General features: G+C 36.7%; 1 protein-coding gene across 3 annotated transcripts in view; it reads right to left on the reverse strand.

The window, feature by feature from the left end:
- The window catches only part of LOC150089455 (nose resistant to fluoxetine protein 6-like), a 129,952-nt gene that overhangs the window by 84,798 nt on the left and 23,460 nt on the right, over positions 1-21,694 (reverse strand). The window contains exon 1 of one of the 3 annotated variants that reach the window (XM_090389500.1): positions 11,384-11,470. The exons of 1 other annotated variant lie outside the window; for it this stretch is intronic. Coding sequence is in view for 1 of the 2 variants with exons in the window: in XM_090389499.1 (XP_090245625.1) it covers positions 5,002-5,392 (391 nt within the window). In the remaining variant the exon portion in view is untranslated. Of the gene's footprint in view, positions 1-5,001; positions 5,589-11,383; positions 11,471-21,694 lie in introns of those variants that run through there. One more of the 3 variants, XM_090389499.1, reaches the window with a different exon arrangement.

A 21,694-nucleotide genomic window follows, 5' to 3' on the forward strand; every position in this document is an offset into this window, starting at 1 on the left:
AATCATTAAGTGTCCAGTTTTTGTGCTCCTTACCCAGTGAAACCACTTTCTAGCATTACCATTAGTAACGAGAGGCTTAAAAATAGCGGCTCTCCACAAATTTGCTTTATAAGTTCTTGCCGAGTTGTTTTGCATAAAACTGGACTATGCTGCGATTCGCATCAAGTTCCGTAGTTATTTTTTGGGAATAGTTTTATGTTTTCGGGCTACAATCCTTTTCAATGTCCGGGGTTCTCTTTCAATCAACATCGATTTTCTGCCACAATTCGTCCAGCCAAATTGTATTTTTCTATACTTGGTGAATATAGACAACACTTTCGATATAGTTACTCTGGATACATTAAACAAATCACAGATTTGGTCACCGATGTCCTTATTAAAACGTGCACACAATTTGAGCTCTTTGGAATTCAGACAAGTCGGTCATTTTCTTAATGTATCTTTTCATAACACCTCTAAATAAACATACGCTTTTATTCGTTTTCCTTCACAGTACTACTTGCAAGAAAAAAAAAATATATATATCACTGCATATTCATAAATATGTCATACATCCATTAAAAATACTACTACTTTCATAACAGATGTTTCTATTATTTTGCCCAGCCCTTCCTTTATATGTGAATAATATTTATGAATAGGATGACCACAATTCAAAAAAAAAAAAAAAAGGTATTAAACTAATGGTAATTAATTTAAAAAAAGTCATTCAACATCACAACAGCTGAAAGCGACAATCATTTCATTACACGTTTGTATCACCAGAGAAGTCAAGTTAATGAAGTTTCCTTATTAAAACAGAGCAAATGCCACAACTGTGGCAAATTACTTGGAATTTTGCGCCAAAGTTATGAGGCGTTATTGTGTTTGTTCTGTGAGGTTTGACTATTGCTAGATGAAATACTCGAGTTTCTGGAAAGAGAAACCCATTCAGCCCTCTTCTGTGCCGACTTAGCCTTTATAATAAAAAAAAAAAAAAAAAAAAGAAAGAATGGGATAGTTACAGACTATCGCGAAATAACTGATTTTTATGAGCATTATAAGTGTAACGAAACCATTGATGGGAGGTAAGACAGGCGAAAGCCGATTAAATCACTGGCTCTGCCAGTGATTTAATCAGCTTTCGCCTATCTTACCTCCCATCAATGGTCCCAGAAGTCGCAGGCGTTGAAGGGGTACGTTGCAACGATCATTACAGTTGAAAAACAAATAAGGTACTATATATATAACATAAATCAATACTAGCGACTGTTTTGATTCTCTGTAATTCTCAGTGTTCTCACCATTATCTAGGGTTGAGTGTTCTATAGGTGAGAAGATTCTTAATAAATAAGAAAGACTATTAAGCTAAGAGAGAACAAGACTCCAGGAGTGGATGGTATGCACATTACACTAAAAATGATTACATGTGAGTGCGCCATCCCTTTAGGAATGTTAATTACATCATCGCTAGATCCCCATCTCCGGCGAGTGAAGAACTAAAGTTTCCCCAATCCGCAAAAGAAATGCTAAAGATCGTGATGAGCAACTATAGACCAGTGAGTTTGACTATATTGGTGGGAAAGATCGTAGATTTTGCAGGTTAAGGATACAATGCCGGCCTTTGCCTTTCAGAGAATGGGTTCGTAGAGAGGAGTCTTGCCTGACCAACAACTTAGTTATTATGACGAAGCCATAAAATAGGTGTATGGAAAAAAAAATACTAATATTGACATTACTTACATTTACTTCAGTAAAGCGGTTCCATGAAAGGCTATTATATAAACTGGAGAAAACTCGATTACTATTTAAATGATTTTTTGAATTACGGGCTGGCTAAAAGACAGGAGGCAGCAGTCATGAATAGACATACCTCAGAGTAGACCAGTCCAGTGGAGCAAGGGAAGTCCCTCAGGTCGAATATCTTCCTTAATAACATTGATGAGGAAGTGCAGGATAAGCAGTCAAATTTTGCTCCTGATTTAGAAGTAGGAAGAGCAGTTAAGAACCAGGCCATTTTGCTTCTAAATCACTTCGATCGGTTGCACAAATAGCAACTGAAGTTTAATGCTTCTAAACGTAAAGTTTTGCACATACAGTAGAGAAATCTAGGAGTTACTTAAAAGTAAGAGAAGTGTAATCAAAAGTGGTGCGGAACAAAAAACACTAGGAAGTTACGATTGAGTCAGACTTGAAGTGTTCCACCCAGTGTAACACGCTGTACTGACGATGATATACCCTCGCAAGTGGGGAAAAGAATGTTATTGTACATTTCTATAAGACGATGGTGAGACTGCATTTAGAATAGTGTTCAGGTTCAGAAGCCACGCTTTTAAGAAAGACACAGAACGTCTAGAAAGGGTTCAGAGAGGATCCATGCCTACAAAGCTTGGCAAATAGATATCATAGGAGGGGGGAGATTTACTTGACAAAAAGGTATGACCTTCAAATGTATCTGTTATACAAGATCTAGGAGTTACCCTTACAGAGAATTGTTTATTCACCGCTCATACAACTAACATTTTATCATCAGCTTATCGCAAGCTCCATTTTATAAGGAGATTCTTATTAGGTTTATCTATTTAAGATTCTAAATTAACGCAAAAATTATATTCCGCTTTATTATTCCCTATTCTAAAACAGGCCTGTCCAATTTGGTCTCCTAATTCTTTAAACTTAACAAATTTGGAAAAAAATTCAAATACTTGTTATAAAATATATGCTGAGGCAAGATGGCAATCATTAATTATCATCACTTTTGTCTGGCTAAATAGAAAATGAAACCATTAGTTTTTAGAAAACATATTCAAGGATTGAGAATCATTTACAAGGTAATTTCATAGCAAATTTTAAATATTACCCTCTTATCAGGAATAAATCTTCAATTCCTTAAAAAACTACACTTTCTCATAAAACGTTTCTATTTAAATTAAGAACAAAATGAAAATTCAGTCCGATTCTTCGTCTGGTAGATCATTACGAGTTAGACCAGATCACATCTTATGTAAACTACGATAAGCAATTAAAGGAGATTTGAGTCAATGATGCAAGTCAATCAATACAAATTTAGTGCAGGTATATGAAATTGGTACAAATTAATTGTGCAAAAATTCTTAAATATATTAAAAAATAACAAAAAAAAAAATGTTATTAATAATAACAAAAAATTCAAACATCAGGAGTGTTTAATTAAAAAAAAATGCATTTGAGGTCGATTTTCTGGATGAAAAGCTCGAGTTTCCAGGAGACAAAAACCATGCTACCCTCGTCTGAGAGACCGTCAAACTCAACCACGTTGTGAAAAATACCCAGGAAAATTCCTCCCGTCATCGACCGGACTCGAGCTCAGGTCTTTTCCACTCAGTGTGGAAAGGACAGAGATTCTACCAACTGTACTACTCACGAGGGCAATGAAGATGATATACAGGAATCTTGCTAGCAGGGATAAAGAGGTGATTATCGCGTTGTATAAGGCAATACTTATGCCACATCTTGTATACTGGCGCCTCCGTAGCCAGGTGGGCAGGAGCAGCAGTGCGTAGCACACGCTTCTTGATTAGACAGAGGTTCGAGCCCGTGCCCACCAAATATGGAGGATGCGGAAAGGTCAGGGTATGACCACCGCATATCCCCCGAGCAATGTGGCCTTAGTTGCTGATGCTCCTAAAAACCAAACAACAACATCCTAAAAAAAAAAAATAATAATAATAACAATGCATGCAGGTCTGGAATTCATTGAATTCCAGATCTGGAAAAAATTGCATTATTTGCCACTGCTAATGCTAAAACGACTTTATCGAAGTCAAAAAAAATCTGCATTTCCACGAGTCCTATAAACTCAATCGAGTTTAGCATAAAAGTCCACAAGAACTTGTAGAGAGATAAAGCAGTAAATAATAACAGCAAACGAAATGCCACGATAACTACAAAAGTTGGTGAATATATAAATTACAATACAAAATAAAAAAAAAAAAAAAAAAACTCCACCTTACTATTAAAAAGAAATTCAAAATTAAATTGCAGAAGCTTATGCAAACCTACCAAGCCAATGGATACAAATTTAACGTACTTAACCCAGTCCAATTTGATAGCCATGCCTAAACTTCTCTGAACATCTGATCGTAGTGGAAAGGGTTATGCTCCAAGCAGCTAAAACCATGCGGAGTCAGAATATAGTACCTCTAATAGCGCGTATTCTTCTGTTGGACGAAAAACTTTTCCGGAAATAACACCATGCATCCCCCCTACTCAAGAGCAACTGACTTGGCCACTTTGTGAAAAAGCTAAAATTTTCTTCCGCAGAGACAGGATTTGAACCTTTCCCAAACGTGGAATAATTGTAATCGTAACCTCCGTACTAACCGTGAAGGCATTGTAATCTAAAAAAAAAAAAAAATATCTTGCAATATTCGGAGAAAATTCAAACGTAATCTTGTGTAATATCGACCTTGTGTGTAGCAAAGTGGTTATAACCACGTTCTTACAAATTGGGTGGAAGAGGCGTGGGTTTGAATCCCTCCAATGACGCCCGATTTTTTTATGGGTTTTTTTGCAACCTCGCTGAATTACCGGGCTCAAGTGATGGATCGTTTTTCATCCAACAAGCAGACCGCAAAATACACGCAGTTACAGACACTATAAAATAAAATGTCACACACACTGGTCGATATGCCTGTTTTTCTGAACGAAAAACTTGATTTTTCAGGGGATACGTACCTCGCTATCTAAGCCTAAGACTGACTAACTCAGCCACTGAGTGGGAAAAAAAGAGCCCATAAAAGTTCTGCCTCGCGTCAATGGCGGGATTCTAACCTGGGCCTTTTCCACCCAGTGTGGAAAAGACGGTGAAAGTGCTACGCACACATACAGACGCACTATAACGACGTCTCATAGATAGGTTGGTTTTGCGCTTAACATTTTTTTTTTGCGTACTTAACACGCGCAAAAGAGTAATACAACTATAATAATTAACAAATGTATTACAGTTCACCGCACGACGAACTATTTAAAAAATGAACTTACTATATATTGCCCAAGAACGAAGACTCTTGAATCCTGACAGAGTTTTAAAGACTCCACCCATACACTTTTGTGAAACTTCAACGTTTTCAAAAAGTTCCAAGAGAATCGGAATCAAAAATTTCACAAAAGATCCCATTAATTTTGAAGCACTTTTTTCCATCATTTCCCATCTTCTTATAATATCAATGTCTGTAGATGCCTTAATAGCTTCCATCGTGGTTTGCACATCTTCCTCGGTTATAAAGTCAAAGGGATAAGCTAGGTGCGTGTGGTTTGTTGAATCTCCTGAGCTGTTTACAGAATCAAATACCTGTGCAGCAGTAAAAGCATTTCTGCCAGAAAGTGCTACCATGAATAAAAGTATCATCTCTACCAATGATGTGACATTCATTGTGAGTTAAGAAACAATCAGAGTAAAATTAAATAAATCTGCCACCTTTTCTTGCCATAAAGCTTCTTGTTTAAGCATCAAGATCTGAATTTTAACACAATCGATTAAAACCAATAAAATATGTTCTAACAGAAAGAAGAGATGATGCACAATAAGATGTCAACTGAAAGGATATTTGTAGTATATACCGCAGACATACGTGATGTGCTAATCTTCAGCATTTTTCTTTAGCCCCGCATCATGGCACGGCCTTGTGTAAACAGGTCTGCACCAGATTGATTAATCCCAGCTGTTGTAGCCTATCAAAACGCATATTTCCTTTCAAGGACAACAATATGACGTACATAGTTTTTCAATGGACTCGAAAATTCATTTTCCTTCCTTCTGCAAACATCGGTCTGAAATTAAGAAAAACTTCTGATGCTTTACTGCTGATAACATTTTTAATGGCAATTTCAAAAGTTACGCGAACGTTGCACGAAAATGTTGGTGGAGGTGCCTCAAGTTTATTTTATATTTTTACTGATTTTACAAATATATTATTTATACATATTATTATATATTTAAATAAAAATGCGTTAAAACAGAAATATCAAAGGCTGAGTTCTCCTGTCAAGCAAAAATGGCCACAAACTGGATTTCTTATAAACTAGACTGAGTGAAACTTGCGCATCTTTTTGACTTCCTCAGGCAGCTAGTTTCGGTGGTTGTTGCTCTTTTTAGCATCCAGCAATAGTCGGCCATCACATTGACATTCCATTCCCCTTGGTACCTTTTCTTTTATATCCTAATGGAATCTTTCCCCCTGCTCTCCACTTAAACTCCTAATTTTTCTGGGAAATAGTTAAGAAGAGAGGGCAAGAAGTGTACCTTAACACCAATTTTCCAGCATCGTTTTCTGAACTTCTCCATGGACTCTGCAAATACAGATCTAGCAGCAGCTTGCATATTTGAGTTTGGACGAAATTTCCAGCTTTGATTTTTTCACAATGTAAGCGATGGGAATTTTTTTTTTTTTTTTTTTTATCAAACATACTATTTCCTTCTTCATTCAGGGACGAACTGTTTCATTAAACCGAGTTTATATACAGAGGAGGTAATAGTATGCTTGATGCATATTATCTTGATGCTAAGAAAGCTCCAGGTCCCGATGGTATTTATCCACTTGTTCTCAAAACCTGTGCTCCTGAACTTACTCCTATTCTTTGCCGCCTTTTTTCACTTTCTTATTCGAAAGGTGTTTTTCTTTCTGCTTGGAAATTTGCTCATATCCAGCCAGTTCCTAAAAAGGGTGACAAATCGCTCCCATCCAATTATCGTCCCATTGAAATTACTTCTACTCTTTCTAAAGTAATGGAGAAATCAATTAACCGCCAACTCTTTAAGCTACCTAGAAACCTTCCGTCTGATCAACGATCGCCAGTATGGATTCGGTCAGTGTCGATCCACTGGTGATGTTCTGGCTTATGTTATCCATTTATGGACTAATTCAATGGAAAGGTTCGGTGAAACACAAGTAGTTGCTCTTGACATCTCAAAGGCTTTCGATCGTGTTTGGCATAAAGGTCTTCTAAACAAGCTTCCATCTTATGGTTTGCCAACTGTTTTTAGTAATTGGTTATCCAGTTTTCTCTCTGATCGCTCACTGAGGGTGATGGCTCTGTCTAACTTTTCTACTAATGCCGGTGTCCCCCAAGGTTCAGTTCTTTCCCCCACTCTTTTCCTCTTGTATATTAATGACCTTCTTCCATTGACTGGAAATCCTATCCATAGTTTTGCCGATGATAGCACATTGCATTCAACTTTCCATTTTGAGAAACCTTGTCCAGCTCAATCAGCTTCAAGTTCTCGAAAATCTGCTGCCAATTCCTTAAATGCCGATCTTCAGGTAATTCTCCAGTGGGGCAAAGACAACTTAGTTGATTTCAACCCTTCTAAAACTCAGTCTTGTCTTATATCTCGCAAAAAGGATTCTTCTGCTCCTATCCTTATCTTTAGTGACACTACGATTTCTAGGCAAAATGATATCTTTTGAGGATTACCCTGACTTCTAATCTCTCTTGGCACAAGCACATTACAAATATTGCTTCCTCTGCATCTAAAAAAAAAAAAAAAAAAAAACAAAACCTGTTTTCTCTTTCGCTCTCGGCGTTACTTTTCTTCCAAACAGCTACTCACTCTGTACAAATCGCAAATCCGCCCTGCCATGGAATATTGTTCCCACATCTGGGGTGGTGCCCCCAAAGCCTCTCTCAGGCTTCTCTGACAGAGTCTCTCCACTCGCTGTCTCAGAGACGTACTGTTTCTGCTGCATGCCTCTTCTACAGATACTTCCATGGGCACTGTTCTTCTGAACTGGCTTCTATAATTCCCGCTCTCTCTTTCAAAACAGTCCGAACACGTGCCCCCACCAGCCAACATCCATTTACTGTCCAACTTCAAACTCACAGAACCAACTTTTCATCTTCCTCATTTATTCATTCAACTGCCGTTTTCTGGAACAACCTTCCTTAATACGTATTTCCTGAAAATTACAGTCTACAGAAGTTCAAGTCCAATGTCAACAAATATCTTCTTTCGTCTTCTCAACCTCCGACCCAAGCACGGTACTAAGTACTATACGTTCTAATACCTCTCGTGTTTGGGGTTTACATAAAAAAAAAAAAAAGAGAATCTCACCAGTGGATCGACACTGATAATCGTTCACCAGACGGAAGATTTCTAGACAGTTTAAATAAGAGTTGGCGGTTAATTGATTTCTCCATTACTTTGGAAAGAGTAAAAGCAATTGCAATGGGACGATAATTGGATGGGAGCGATTTGTCACTCTTTTTAGGAACTGGCTGGATGTGAGCAAATTTTCAAGCAGAAGGAAAAACACCTTTGGAATAAGTGAAAAAGGCAGCAAAGAATAGGAGTAAGTTCAGGAGCATAGGTTTTGAGAACAAGTGGAGAAATACCATCAGGACCTGGAGCTTTCTTAGCACAAGTTTCGTCAAAATCCTTCTGACATCCTTTTGACGGAAGACCACAGGAGGCATTGAATGGAGCGTATTGGGAATGGTGGGAGGTGTTTTACCAAGATCATTAATACACGAGTTCGAAACAAAATGGGATGCTAGCAGGTCAGCTTTATCCTTGGCTGAAGTAACAACAGAACCATCTGGTTTAGACAGAGGTGGGTTCTTCGCGTTATAACCTTTATATTTACAAAAAAAGTAGCAGCGATTAATGATCCCGAGGTTCCCTCCGCACCAGAAGAATGGCAAATATCATGGCTCTTTTTACTACATTCCCACGATCACACACGTGTATGGAACACTATGGATGTTATCTTGGTCGCGTAATTTAATTCCAAAATAAGCACATAATTTGTTTAATATGTTGAACAATAATTTGTGTGATCGAGATCCACTAATATAGCGGATCTCGATCACATAAGTTGTCTGTCCAACATGTCTAATAAAGTTTGGAGACAACAGGATTTCCATAACGTTTTTTTTTATACAATGTCAATAAATGTTTAAATGATTCTATATCCTGCTTTTGTTTCGTCACAGCACAGTTACCGCAAATGCAACAAAATGAAGATTTCGTTGTTGACACAGCTACGAGTTGCCATTGTCAAAAACGCAGAATCTTCATTTTGTTGCATTTGCGGTATACGTGATAAGTAAAACCGTTTGGATAATTTAAATTTGCACTAAAAGAACACCCAGAAACACTATGAAGTTCGGAAACATCAAAATCTATGCAGATCAGTGAAACTAAAATGGCAGAGAATTCGCGCACTCAATAGGGAAAAGTATCAATCACAGGGTTATTAAGATCAGCCGGTGCAATTTAACTTGAAATCTCTCCCTGCTCATTTTCCTATCTTCGTTCAACATCAATTTCATCCATTTCGCTCTGTACCTCGCAAAGAGCATTACAATACCTCCCTAGAACGGTGATGTTTTAACAAGAAGCTTTTCGTGACAGATCTTGTTTTATTCGAGGGTTTAATAATATTATAGGTAACGCTTGCCTTTAACAGAAGAAATGCGGACTTGTAGAATCACAGAAGTGGAATGCTGCCGAGCCATTTTGATCTCGGCTAGGTAAAACCAATATATATATAAAATATATATGCTGCATAATATATATGTTGCATATAATATATATGCTGCATATAATATATATATGCAGCAGACAACTGTATTCACGCTGTAACTAATTTTATGTTCAATTCTACATTATCAGCACAAGCTTGAAACATTAAATAGTTTAGCGGAATCTTAAATTCTGCTGAACTCTTTACTTAATTTTTCAGTAGGGACATCAATGCTATGATATCCCTACTGAAAAATGTAGGAGCTGTTCCATATTATTCGATTGCTTAATAACAGCTTTATTGATCGCAAAGCTAATAGTACACATTCAGTTTTTAATATATACTTTTTGATTTCATTTTGATAAAGTAATAACTGAACTTTAAAATTTATTTTTATTAGACCTATATATTAATAACAATTATGGAAAAAAGTTTATCGAGTATATAGAAAAATGCTAAGATGGAACAGCAAAAAAGGAGAATATGTAAGAAAAGAGCAATAAGATATAAAAGGGTACATCATAAGGCCATCCATACTTCCAAAATTAAGTGCCTTAAACTATCGGTTTAAGCATGGAGAGGAAAACAGGGCAAGTTGGTTGTTTTGGCAGCCTGCCTTCTAAGAACTTATTCTGTAGCCATTTTAATCAGAATTAAGATGCATCAGAGTGTTGTAACACAAAACACGAGAATCCAATTAGCAAAACTGTATGCACAAGTAGCTACTTTAACACTAATTTATAAAGAGGTAAATCCACATAAATCAGACAGTTTGAGTGATTTCGTACACCATGAGCTATCTTTTCAATGATTTGAATGCATTAGCTTTGTGGTTGGTTGATTGATATGTTGTTTAATGGCACAAGTGCTGCTAAGGCCATATTGTGCCTGATTCTATTCGGTAGTGCAATTACCAGTTCTTTAAAATAATCCCGTCTGCTTTAAGAAATAAAACCATTAGCTTTGTCAGAAATGGATAAAATATTGATCTCAAATACTAACGTACTATGAAAGACAAATATTCCTTCTTTTAACCCTCGGCAGTAGTCGAAAATAGTTTGCAGAATAAAAATTATTTTGAATACAGTTTGTGTTTGATCATGGGCGTAAAACAATTCTTAAAATAGTTACTTGGTAATATACACACCATCTAATCAAGAAAAGAGTAAGTTCAAAAGCATAGGTTTTTGGTGGAAAAAAAGCATTAGAATGTCCCTCCTGAAAAACAAAGCACACCTCTAACTTGGCCTCGGTGCGAAAAAAAAAAAGACAAGTTCATCCGGTCTGGAGAGAACTTGAATCCATGCCTTTTCCATATAATGTTAGGAAGGAGAGCGACTGCCGCTAGTTGTAGATGATCTTGTACACAAAAAAAAAAAAATACAAGTATGCGATTTTTCAAATACAGTATATGGTTCAGAGCCATAAATAAAAAAGACGTAATTATATAATTATACGCCAGCCTGGCAGAGTTCCAGAGTAACAGTTCTGAGAAAATAAATAGCTCTTAGTAATGGTTAAATGATTCAAGGAAACCGACGTCTTGATTTCACTGCCAAAAAAGAAAAAACTTCACAATAATTCATATTTTCCCCATTGCCGGAAAGGGACCACCATCTAACAGACCTGTAATCTCCTTATACGTGCTCAGTTACTTTGTCCATGTAGAACCAGTTAAACAGATTCTCCTCTTCTGCTTCATCAAAAGATTTTCTTCCTATCTCGTTAAGAATTATATTCTAGTCAAGAAATAACAAAGTTTAAGGAGTGGGGAAAAACAGTGATTTAGAAAGATGGGATAAGTTTCATATTAATTCATTATTACTTTATAAATAATACCGCTATTTATATAGAGCAGAAACTGGAACACTCATAACTGTTATAAAATCACTACAAACCTCTTGGAGTCAGGCTAGCTTGCAGTGAGTGGACAGTCTTTCCCACTGCTAAATTTCTTAATGAATTCTACAAGGACAAGGCCTTCGAAAATACCTTCGACATGTAATGGTATCCCTCCCTCCATCTCTACTGTAAATACCTCTCTCTAAAGAAAAGGCCATGTTGTCAATTTAAGATACACTGCCCTACAAAAATATTATAAAACATACCTAAATAGCACATTCTGTTGAGAATGAGCTCCTGTCACATTATTCCGTTGCTAAAGTCTTCGATGCATAGTTGCAGCTTATGTCACAAATGTATTTTCGATGGGATTCGTGTGCGAAAACTGTCCCAGCCATGGCGCAGCAATGCTCTGAATTCCCTGCACAATTCGTGGCCTGTGAGTTGTCGTCCTAGAATAATTAGGTACAACGCCAGCATTACAGGATTACCCTGGCTCGCAAAAATGTTCAGTAATACCTTCCCGGGTGAGAGAGCTCTCCAGAATGATTAGACCTGTGCAGGACAAAAACAGCTGGCACATACGAACACCACCAACTACACAGAGGGAAAGATGCATTTCGAATCCATTGATTCGTGTAACTTCCTCCACACTCCCATGCGTCCGTTGCTACAATGTGAACCATAATTCACTTGACCACTTTACGTATTTTCAGCACCTCATCGATCATTTTCGTGAATTTGTCTGTTCAGGTCACACATGAGAGCCTTGCTAATTACCATATGCCTGAATAGACGCATTGTCTAGAGCTTCATGTATTCCGAGGAAATGTGTCCCTGCCGTTAAGTTGAAAGTTTTAGCGATTTTGTGCAATATTCCCTTCCAACTTTTGTGTGGTACATGAGACAAACATCTAGGGTGCCAATCGTAGAGTACTTTGTTCCGGCTGAACTTATTCTCGTTGCTGGTTTTGTCCCGCAATAGCCACTGATTGAAGACCTCAGACAATATCTATCGATATATGGGAGAACTTCACTACTGTCCGTAACGATGCTTCCGCTGTAGAACTTATATTCGAATCTCTCGACATCGCCTAAGATTCCCTTTGACATCATCGAGCCAGCTCTTCTTGTAAGTCTGTCGTACCACATTGGCTAAGCACGTCACATGGAGACGTGCAGTTATGGGAACGTTGGATTCTCTAACAAATTGGTAGAGCAGTATATAAATCCTATTTTTAAAGGAAATTATTATCATAATTCACCATCAAATAAATGAAAAAAACGTTTATTACACTGAAGCCTTTTCCAAATTGTTTGGGGATTAGCTGTTAGAGTCCTCTGCCTCCATTTCCTTGTTGCTGGTCGTTTAATGTGAGTAGATAATTTCAACACCCACTCCAACAATTTCCTACAGAACAGGAACGAGTCAAATGCTCCCTCTAATGTTCTCATTCCATATTCTGTCCTTTTCTTTGTTGGCTGACCATCCACCTCAACAGGGGCATCTTACTTATTTACTTACATGCATACAACCTTTGATCGCGCTGTTGCCAGATGCTCTACACTGAGTATCTGGCAACAGAGGAGGATCATAAGCCGTACAAACAGTTCTTGGGGGAGGGAAGGGGAAGACTCACCGATATGTTCTTTCTCTTGTGTGCAAAATAAGTTTTTTGTGGCACTTTACCTTTCGTAATTTTTTCAAACCCACCAATCAAACATATTCAAAACTCAGAGATACTTAAATACTTAAATGAATGAAAAAAAAAAAAAAAAACGTTTGTTACATTTATAATTGTTTATTATTGAAAACAGTAATTGCATACTTAAACATACTTTTTTTTTTACTATAGTATACTTTACTTTACAGTGTACTATGATGTATATGCTGATAACGTACAATATACTTTAATATATTTAGGCAATTAGCTAAAAAAACTATATTATTAATAATTTTACGTGGTATTAACTGTAGTAATAATCTTGATGAACAAATTACATTAACTGGCGTCAGAATTCGATACTTAATTACCGCTTAATGATAATACAATTATGTATTGGATGAAAAAGCTCTTTCTGGTAGCAATTCTTTATTCATATGAACATTTAATATTTGCGCACCATGTTTCTATTCAGATGGGCTCTATCAATCTAAAATATTCAACCTTGAAAAGTTGGAAAAAAATTATACACTATCGAATATACTAACCTTCAAAGCGTATTGATCAGACTCATGTCTTTTCGTATTGACCAGACTCATGTCTTTTCGTATTGACCAGACTCATGTCTTTTCCACCAGGTGTGGGGAGGACGGCGATCTTACCAACTGTGCAACCCACGAGGGTAACATAATGAGTTATCCCTTGATGTGAAACTAAACAAATTCGAGGTTTTTAATGAAATTTTTTTCTTCGATTGAATCATTGTCAAAACGAGCGAAATTAATAGAAAGATTTGTTACCCATCTGCCGAATAACAAAATATTTAATATTATATTATTTATTATTATTTATAATAAAATATTTAGAATAAAGGCCTGTTTAATTTACAGTAACTGAGTAACGTAAAGGTGAGTATTTTAAATGAAATAGGTTTTCCTGTAAAAGCTTCACTGATTAACTGATAATACTTTACTCTCTCGACCGACGTTTAAGTCTCAGTTGATCACCACTGAATTAAATAAAAACATTTTCCTCAGTTTCTCGCACTTCTCGTCAGATAGCAGCACGTGTAAAATCACCATTACTGAATTGCGTGTACACTGTACAGTTATTTGAGATCCATTCATTTCAAATACGTACTGTATTTCTGATGGCAATAAATAATACGCGTCTAATTTGGCATTTTTTCTGTGAGCGAAAGCCCTTCATCTCTATATGGAACAAGGAAAACTTAAGTAAAGCCCCATTTACAGCTAACCTGCATTACTGTTGAATCACTGCCAATAAGAAGTCTTGAATTACTCTTCTCAAAGTTTAAAAAGACAGGTTTTGTCTCTTTCAGCAGAGAATTGCCATAATTTTATCCCTATTTTCTGTGCAATTCCTCAATTATCATTTACTTATCTGTGAAAATCTTTACATTTGGTTTCAAAGGAGTCAATTTTTGTGGAAGATTCAACTGTCAGGAAATGTTTTCAGCAAATAAGAGCATACGAAACAAACACATGTATGTCTTCCAAGCATAAAACTGATACAACTGAGCAGGTGTCAGTTCTTCAGGGATACTAAAGAAATACCCCTGAAGAAATGACATACCACAATGACAAATAAAAAACGAAAGTTCAAATTACAAGGCTCGGAAATATCATCATTTTACTTCGGTAATCCTTTATATCATTTTACTTCGGTAAAACACAGAAATATAGATATTGCCCATATCATATGCAAGCCTGCCTGGACTCGTGAATAATGAAATAGCAACTGGTGTCCTCTTAAATCTCTGACATTGGATACATTCATATATATATATGTACAGTACCCATATTCACTGCTAACTACTTTGCAATACTGATATCGATTCGTTCATTTATAAATTACTCAACATTTGGCATTTCTACAGGAAGTGATCTATACTGACAACTTTCCTTATATTCTAATTCTAAATAGATTTAGTCCAGAATTTTTTCCTGAGAAACATCTTAATTTCTTCCTCACTTCTTGTTATTAGTACCAGATGGTTACTTTTCCTCAATGCAGTTAACCCCTTTTTTCTCACGAATTTAATAATAATCTTCAATAATTTCTGCATTAGTTCCCTAATACATCTTACCTCCAGAATAAGGAGATTTGCTATTCTTTCCGTAAAGGAGAATTGGTTCATAATGATTACTCATATTGTAATAAGGGGTGAAAAAATTCAATAAATCCAGTGTACTGCCTGATATCAGAAAAATTGTGCATCGAAAGGGAATTATGGTAAGAAACTACCAGAAATAAACAAACATAATGGAAAACTGTCAGAAATTAAATAGGCGAAATACAAATTAACTTTAAAAAGCTCAAACCATGAATCCTAATTGAACGGGAATATTTGGATTCATAAACCATGAATCCAAACATGCCCATTCAGAAGCATTCCAAGAAGAGGCATCGAACAAAATAGAAGCACTATGGAAGACAGAAGACCTCTTGCAGAAGCTGAATTTTAACTGCAATGAAATGGAGATACTCCCAAAATCTGAGCCAGAACAATCAGTGATTTCTAAACCACCAGCATATATCACTTTCCATCTGGTTCACATAAACCTGACAGAAAGAGACAGGGGATGTCAAATTGTGCCATGAAGTTTGGAAGCCACTGCCTCAGAGGGAGGTGCAATACCCTAATTACAATTCAGTTCAAGCCCTTGCACCACTCATTACGGAAGAACAGTAAATATAACCTTTCCCACTCATTATGGAAGGGCCTACGTTCAAATCCTGTCAAGACAGGAGGAATTTTTATGGGTATGTTTTCTCACCCTGGCGAATTTTCACTATTAACTGTTTTCTTTTTTTTTTTTTTTTTTTCATATTGCAGTGTGGTGAAACGCTGGCACCATACAGCCTTCTTCAATGCAAATTGTAAACAACCGAACTCAACTAAAAAGTTGAGCAATTCCAAAAACTGTAAGAACACATTAAATTAACAAAATGAGTCTATAAAACCTCTGTTTTAAACCGTCTTAAATTAAGCATACGTGAATTTCCCCATTCTTTTCATAACAGGCTACTTAAAAATGAAAGTTTACAAAAGAAAAGACAAAAGTTTTTCCTTAACACCAATGGTGTTTTTTGTTGTTAATTCGAAATTAAATCGTACTAGATTATCAGGTGCCACAATCTAGTCAAACTCTCATGTTATAAGTGGTAACCTCATAACACGAGATCAAATTACATTGTCACATTTAATTAGCTACAGATTCTGTGGGTTTCTCAACAGGCGACTTTTTAATGACCAAGCTGCGCACACTTGGCATCGTGTCTTTCCTATTCTGCTGAAAGCTCGATCGACTCCTGACACGTACCGTAAAGTTCTTGCTACTCTTTGCCGAATTCTGATAATCTCGTTTTATTCAGAGTAGAACCAAACATGCTCTTCAAATGACTTTTATCTTTTTTTTTTTTTTTATTTCTAAACGTACTGTTACAAAAACAATCTGATAACTTCTAAACCTTTTTTATTTGAACACGTAGTGGTAGTGGCATGTGATGCAAGAAAGCAAGTGTATGAGCTTATGCAGCATCAGGCAAAAAAAAACTAACGTACAGCATACGTTAGTGGAAAAGGCCACTATTGGGATCTCATCTCGACGGGAACAACCATTATGAGTTTTTTAAAACTATCTCGTTAGTCTGGCCCTCTTTCTGATACACTTCTTTTCTTTATTTTTTTTTAAATCCTACCTAAATAGCGGAATACACGCTATTTAGAAGCTATATACTGCCTCCTAATGGGCTTAGTTGCCTTAGCATAAATTGAAAACAAGATTAAGTCGTGGCATGGATGTCTGAACACATCAAGATATGGGTCGCTATACTATCTGCACAAAGTCTCATTATTTCCCCAGACTAGAGGGCGATGGATCTGCACATTTGACAGACTGTCCCACCTTATCCCGCAGATGTTTTATGAAGTCAGGAGTAATGGGAGCCACTGGATTAGAATTGAAGTCCACAGAGTTTTTAGCAAGCCATTCGTGCACATAATTGGCCCAGTTGCAAGGGACATTAATCCTGCTGGAAGAGGCCATAGCCGTCAGGGAACAGCAGCAAAATCCAGTCAAACATTTCCCGGACTTAAACATCACTGTCACCAGCCTGCACTCTCCTCGCCATCCATGTAGGCTATAGCGCCTCTTTTCGAAAAAAACACCGCCCGTACCTTTCGTCGGTGTACCTTTTCACACCAGGTAAGACGCACACGGCTGTGACGTGCATTCAGGAGTGGATGTCGAGTCGGACATCTGATCAGATACCCTCATCCGATATAGGACTAGTCGAACGTACTGCTGAAAAGTACACTGGGTTGTTTCATACTGTAACAATCCTATTTATCCAACGGCCACCGTGGCCGTTGGTTCGCACCGGTCGCTGCAGTCCTCGCACCCTGTTCATCCACCATCAATTTTCACCATAATTTTTTTGTTTGGAAAGTCGTTATTTCGCTTGTAGTCTGCATTATTGGTAACCTCGCACAACAAAGAGGTGGAGAACGATCCACTAGATGCGCTTTCTTGGAGATAAACACACTTCCGTCCCCCTTTCTCGGTGAAAGTTCTTGTTTATACTCCAGGATGGCCACGTGGTCAGTACAATAAATAATGCTTATAATCGTTAATTACTTAGCAGTCACGGACTTGAACCCCGGTCCACTCAAAGAACGTGTGCTACTCTCAATCCGACCACTCGGCTACATCAGGCCTAATTTGTCTGCAAGTCTGCTATATTGTTAATCGCTTTCTCACAGCCGAACTTTCATTCCGTGAAGTTCACCTGCTCTCATTTGAGTAGGTGACCCTATTTCAATGTTCTGTCAATGTATATTACGTTCTGAGCATTTCTAAAATTAAACACTAAGAATAATCCTGGCTACAATTTTTTTTCTCCGCCACCCTGAGAGGTTGAGAGGGAAGGAAGGAAAATCGAATATTTATAAGCAAAATATTTCAGATAACTAAAAATTCCTTTAAAAAGCAATGCACGAGACCGCTCGTGGGGATAGCTCGCCTATGTGTTAAAAACAAAATGGCGGCTCCTTCATTTCTCTCACTTAGTAATCAATTTCACGATTTTTAATACTAAATACAACTTTATTTTAAAAAAACAAAATACAGAAAGAAAATGGTTCCTTCGAAATAATAAAATATATAAACCACTGAAGAAAATATTGACTCTCTCTCTCTCTCTCTCTCTCTCTCTCTCTCTCTCAAGAATGCTGTATGTTGCTTGACAAAGAATATAACTTTCCGAGAATTTATTTAACTACTTATAGACATACAGAAAACAAAACGAATCAAAATATTCGAGTTGTATATCTCTTTATATTTTATACAAAGATACATTGAACACACCATGGTTATAAAACTAACCATATTGTGCTGATGGAAGGTTTAAAGAAGACTGGACCAGCTAGTTCGGTTACCTGTGCAAATATTCACTCATAACCTCCATCGTGACACTTTAAAATAATTACTCAGTTCAATTTATAAATTATCTAGCTCAAACGAGTCCTATAAAATATAGCTAAGCACTCAATGTGACTATAATAAAATTCATTAAAATAACCGTAATAAAGAGTTTGAAGAAATGATATTTTTAAAAAAATCACTTACTGTAAATTGCCCAATCTTGCAGATTTTTCAGTCCTTTGAAAGTTTTCCAGATGGCACTAAGACACTCCGATGATATTTCTAATTCATCTAAAAGTGTGAAGGATAAGGGTAACAAAGTTTTCTTAACGAAAGATTCCATTAACCTGAAAATAGTTTTTTCTAACGATTGCCATCGTCTAACAAGTGCAGTGTCTGCAGACACCGTCCCAGTAGAAACCGATATCTTAGGTTTCCCAATCTCCCTAACAGCGAAGTTAAATGTGTTGTTTACAAAATTCTCTACGCTCGCTGTAGTACCAGAAAGCTGTGTGGTGAAGGTACCAGAAAGTGCTACCAGTAATAAAAATGACAGTATCAGCAACAGTCCAGCATTCATTGCAAGAAATCAACTGCTAAAGGAAATAGCCACGAAGGTAATATGTCTGTCCTTTATAAAAGCTTTTCCAGCATGAAACTAATTTGAAACCTTTTGATGCAAGAAAGAGATGAGCATAATGCTAAGTCTGTCCATTTAAATGCTGTAGACTTATATATTGAAATTATCCTTGATATCATTTAGAATATAATGAAAGATTTTCCTGTTCTAGCTAATCAAACTGCACTTTCAAGGAAAACTAGTGTATAGCGCACCATTTATGTGATAAATCAAGATTATCACATAAAAGTTTGTAAATCTTCCTAAATTCGATTACCGTATAAAATCCTAGCAACCTCGCTCCATGCAACTTTTGCATATCTTTGTCTCCTTAATAAACAAGTTTGTTTTTCCCATCCCTTTGAAACACAAAGTCACTAAAATACTAGGGGCATCTTTCACCTATATCCTCAAAAAACAAACACATATCAGTATTGGTATCTCAAGAACACCCTTCTAGCCGGTCGGCTGTGTATAAGGGGTGAAAGCAAACACTTGCTATTTTTTAATAAACGGATTTTAATAATAATAACATGTTCAATGAAAATAAGAAATCATCTGTAGGGGGGGGGTTTATTTGATAATGTTATTTTATTTTGTATATATATTTGGTTATATTTATTATTTCCCCTATTAACAACTCCCCTTTATAATAACTCCCCACTTGCGCAATCTGACAATTTCTTTACAGAAAATTCCAAGTTCTAGGGGAAAATCTCCTTGATGAGTTTAATTCCCTTTGGATAGGCTTTTTCTCAGAATAACAAAGAGACACACAAATGTTGTATAATAAAAATACAGTTTATTGGACACTTTTACATAGATACATCAAACAAAAGAAATTTATTAAACTCATGACCAAATAGATTTAATTTCATCTTCTTATAACAGAATGTAAATGAGCAAAGTAATTTGCCTATTGAGCAAACTCAAGGAGGGCTATTTCCTTTACATAAATCATAAACAACTATCTCCTCTTTTAAACTAACAAAATGTTTCTACTTCCTTACTCCTGAGTTCAATTGACTTTCAAAAGAATCTATTAACATTCTTCTTTCATTACAAAACAATTCCTACTCCAAATTGATAAAGCTCCGATACTCTTAATTTCAGTATAAATCATTACTCTGTTTTCTAACAGATTATAGCCTACAACCTTCTCTAATCTAGGTAATTATTATTACTATCAAATTTCTACAATTAACTACTTGCACATTCGGGGGTTACTGACATCCGTCTATCCCCTTCCAAAATTCATACTTAGTCATTCACTTATCTAACCAAATATTAACAAGTATCAATCACATCAAAAATTTTATATCTATTCCCTTCCAAAATTTATCTATATGTATATTGACTTGCCCTGGGTAATGTCCTTCAGTCCATAACATTCACTAACTTATTCATTACAATAAAGTACTACTTATACATATGTGTTCAATCAAAAGTTCTGATAAATTGGTTATCAAGTGTCTATAATCGATGTGATGGTGAGAGTACTTAAACAAACTAATCACTTACTGACATAACTTGGCAGACTTCACGGTACATCCTTCTCTAAGCGAGTAGGGGATTCTTTCTATCTGGGTCGCATCTCACAATCACTGGGGGAGTTCGATATAAGATACTGGATTCCTTCCTGGGTACCTTTTTATTTCTTTATGGACGCATTAATTTCATCTGATCAGAATGGCTGTACTCTTTTTGTCCGGCTTCGGATTTCATCAGCTCCAGCGTACTTGCTCTCAGAATATCAGGCAATATCGTTCCTTCATAATGGAGTTGACTCCTTCTCATCTACTTTAAAGATCTTGAAAAATTTTCCCTCCTTTCTATGGCACGTGTTCATCTCTCACTTCGAAACTCAGTCTACTTTTGACTGATTATCTGACCGACTTCTGCGCTCCAACATCATCTTTCCACTTACTCGACTGCTTCTCTCACTAACTTATTAGATCAACGACTTAACTGTTCACTTAAAGCTTATCTACCCCTCATACTGACTACACATTAAACTTAGCCACTTTTCTCCACCGGCTACTCTATCTAAAAAAACTCATTCCTTTCTTTTCTTCTCCAACTCTCATATTACTGCCCCACTCACTGACACTGACCCACTCTCATCTTACTGCCCAACTCACTGACACTCTCTCACTCTTTTCTTACTGCCCAACTCACTGACACTCTTTTTTGTCCGTCTCCATCCACAAATTTTCCGAGTTTGTCACGCCTTCCTACAGTGGTTCTGCCAATCTCCTCCTTCCTATCTTCATTTTTTATCCTTTCATTAGTTGGCAGGTCAGCCAGCCCTGTGGCACGTGATTCACAATACCCCTCTCCTTTTTTATTTCCTACCTGTTGACATCCGTTGAGCTCTTTCATGTAGGCCGAATGCATCAAAACAACTCCTTCTGTGTCATCACAGCTTGTCTCCATAGCACTACAGACAAACCACAAATGTGTCACTGGAGACCATCGCGTCTATTTTTAGAGGCTTGTGTGTGCGTTTAGCCATATGCGTTTCCGGTGCGTGACCCCTCATAAACTTGTTGCGCCGTACCACCTGCTGGGCTTGCTATAGTATTTTCCGTCAGTTTTCTGTTTTTGACGGATGTAAAGCTAATTTTTCTGTTT

The sequence above is a fragment of the Mastigoproctus giganteus genome, chromosome 2 (assembly GCF_048544385.1).
Source record: "Mastigoproctus giganteus isolate SK-2022 chromosome 2, ASM4854438v1, whole genome shotgun sequence".
Lineage (NCBI taxonomy): Eukaryota > Metazoa > Arthropoda > Arachnida > Uropygi > Thelyphonidae > Mastigoproctus > Mastigoproctus giganteus.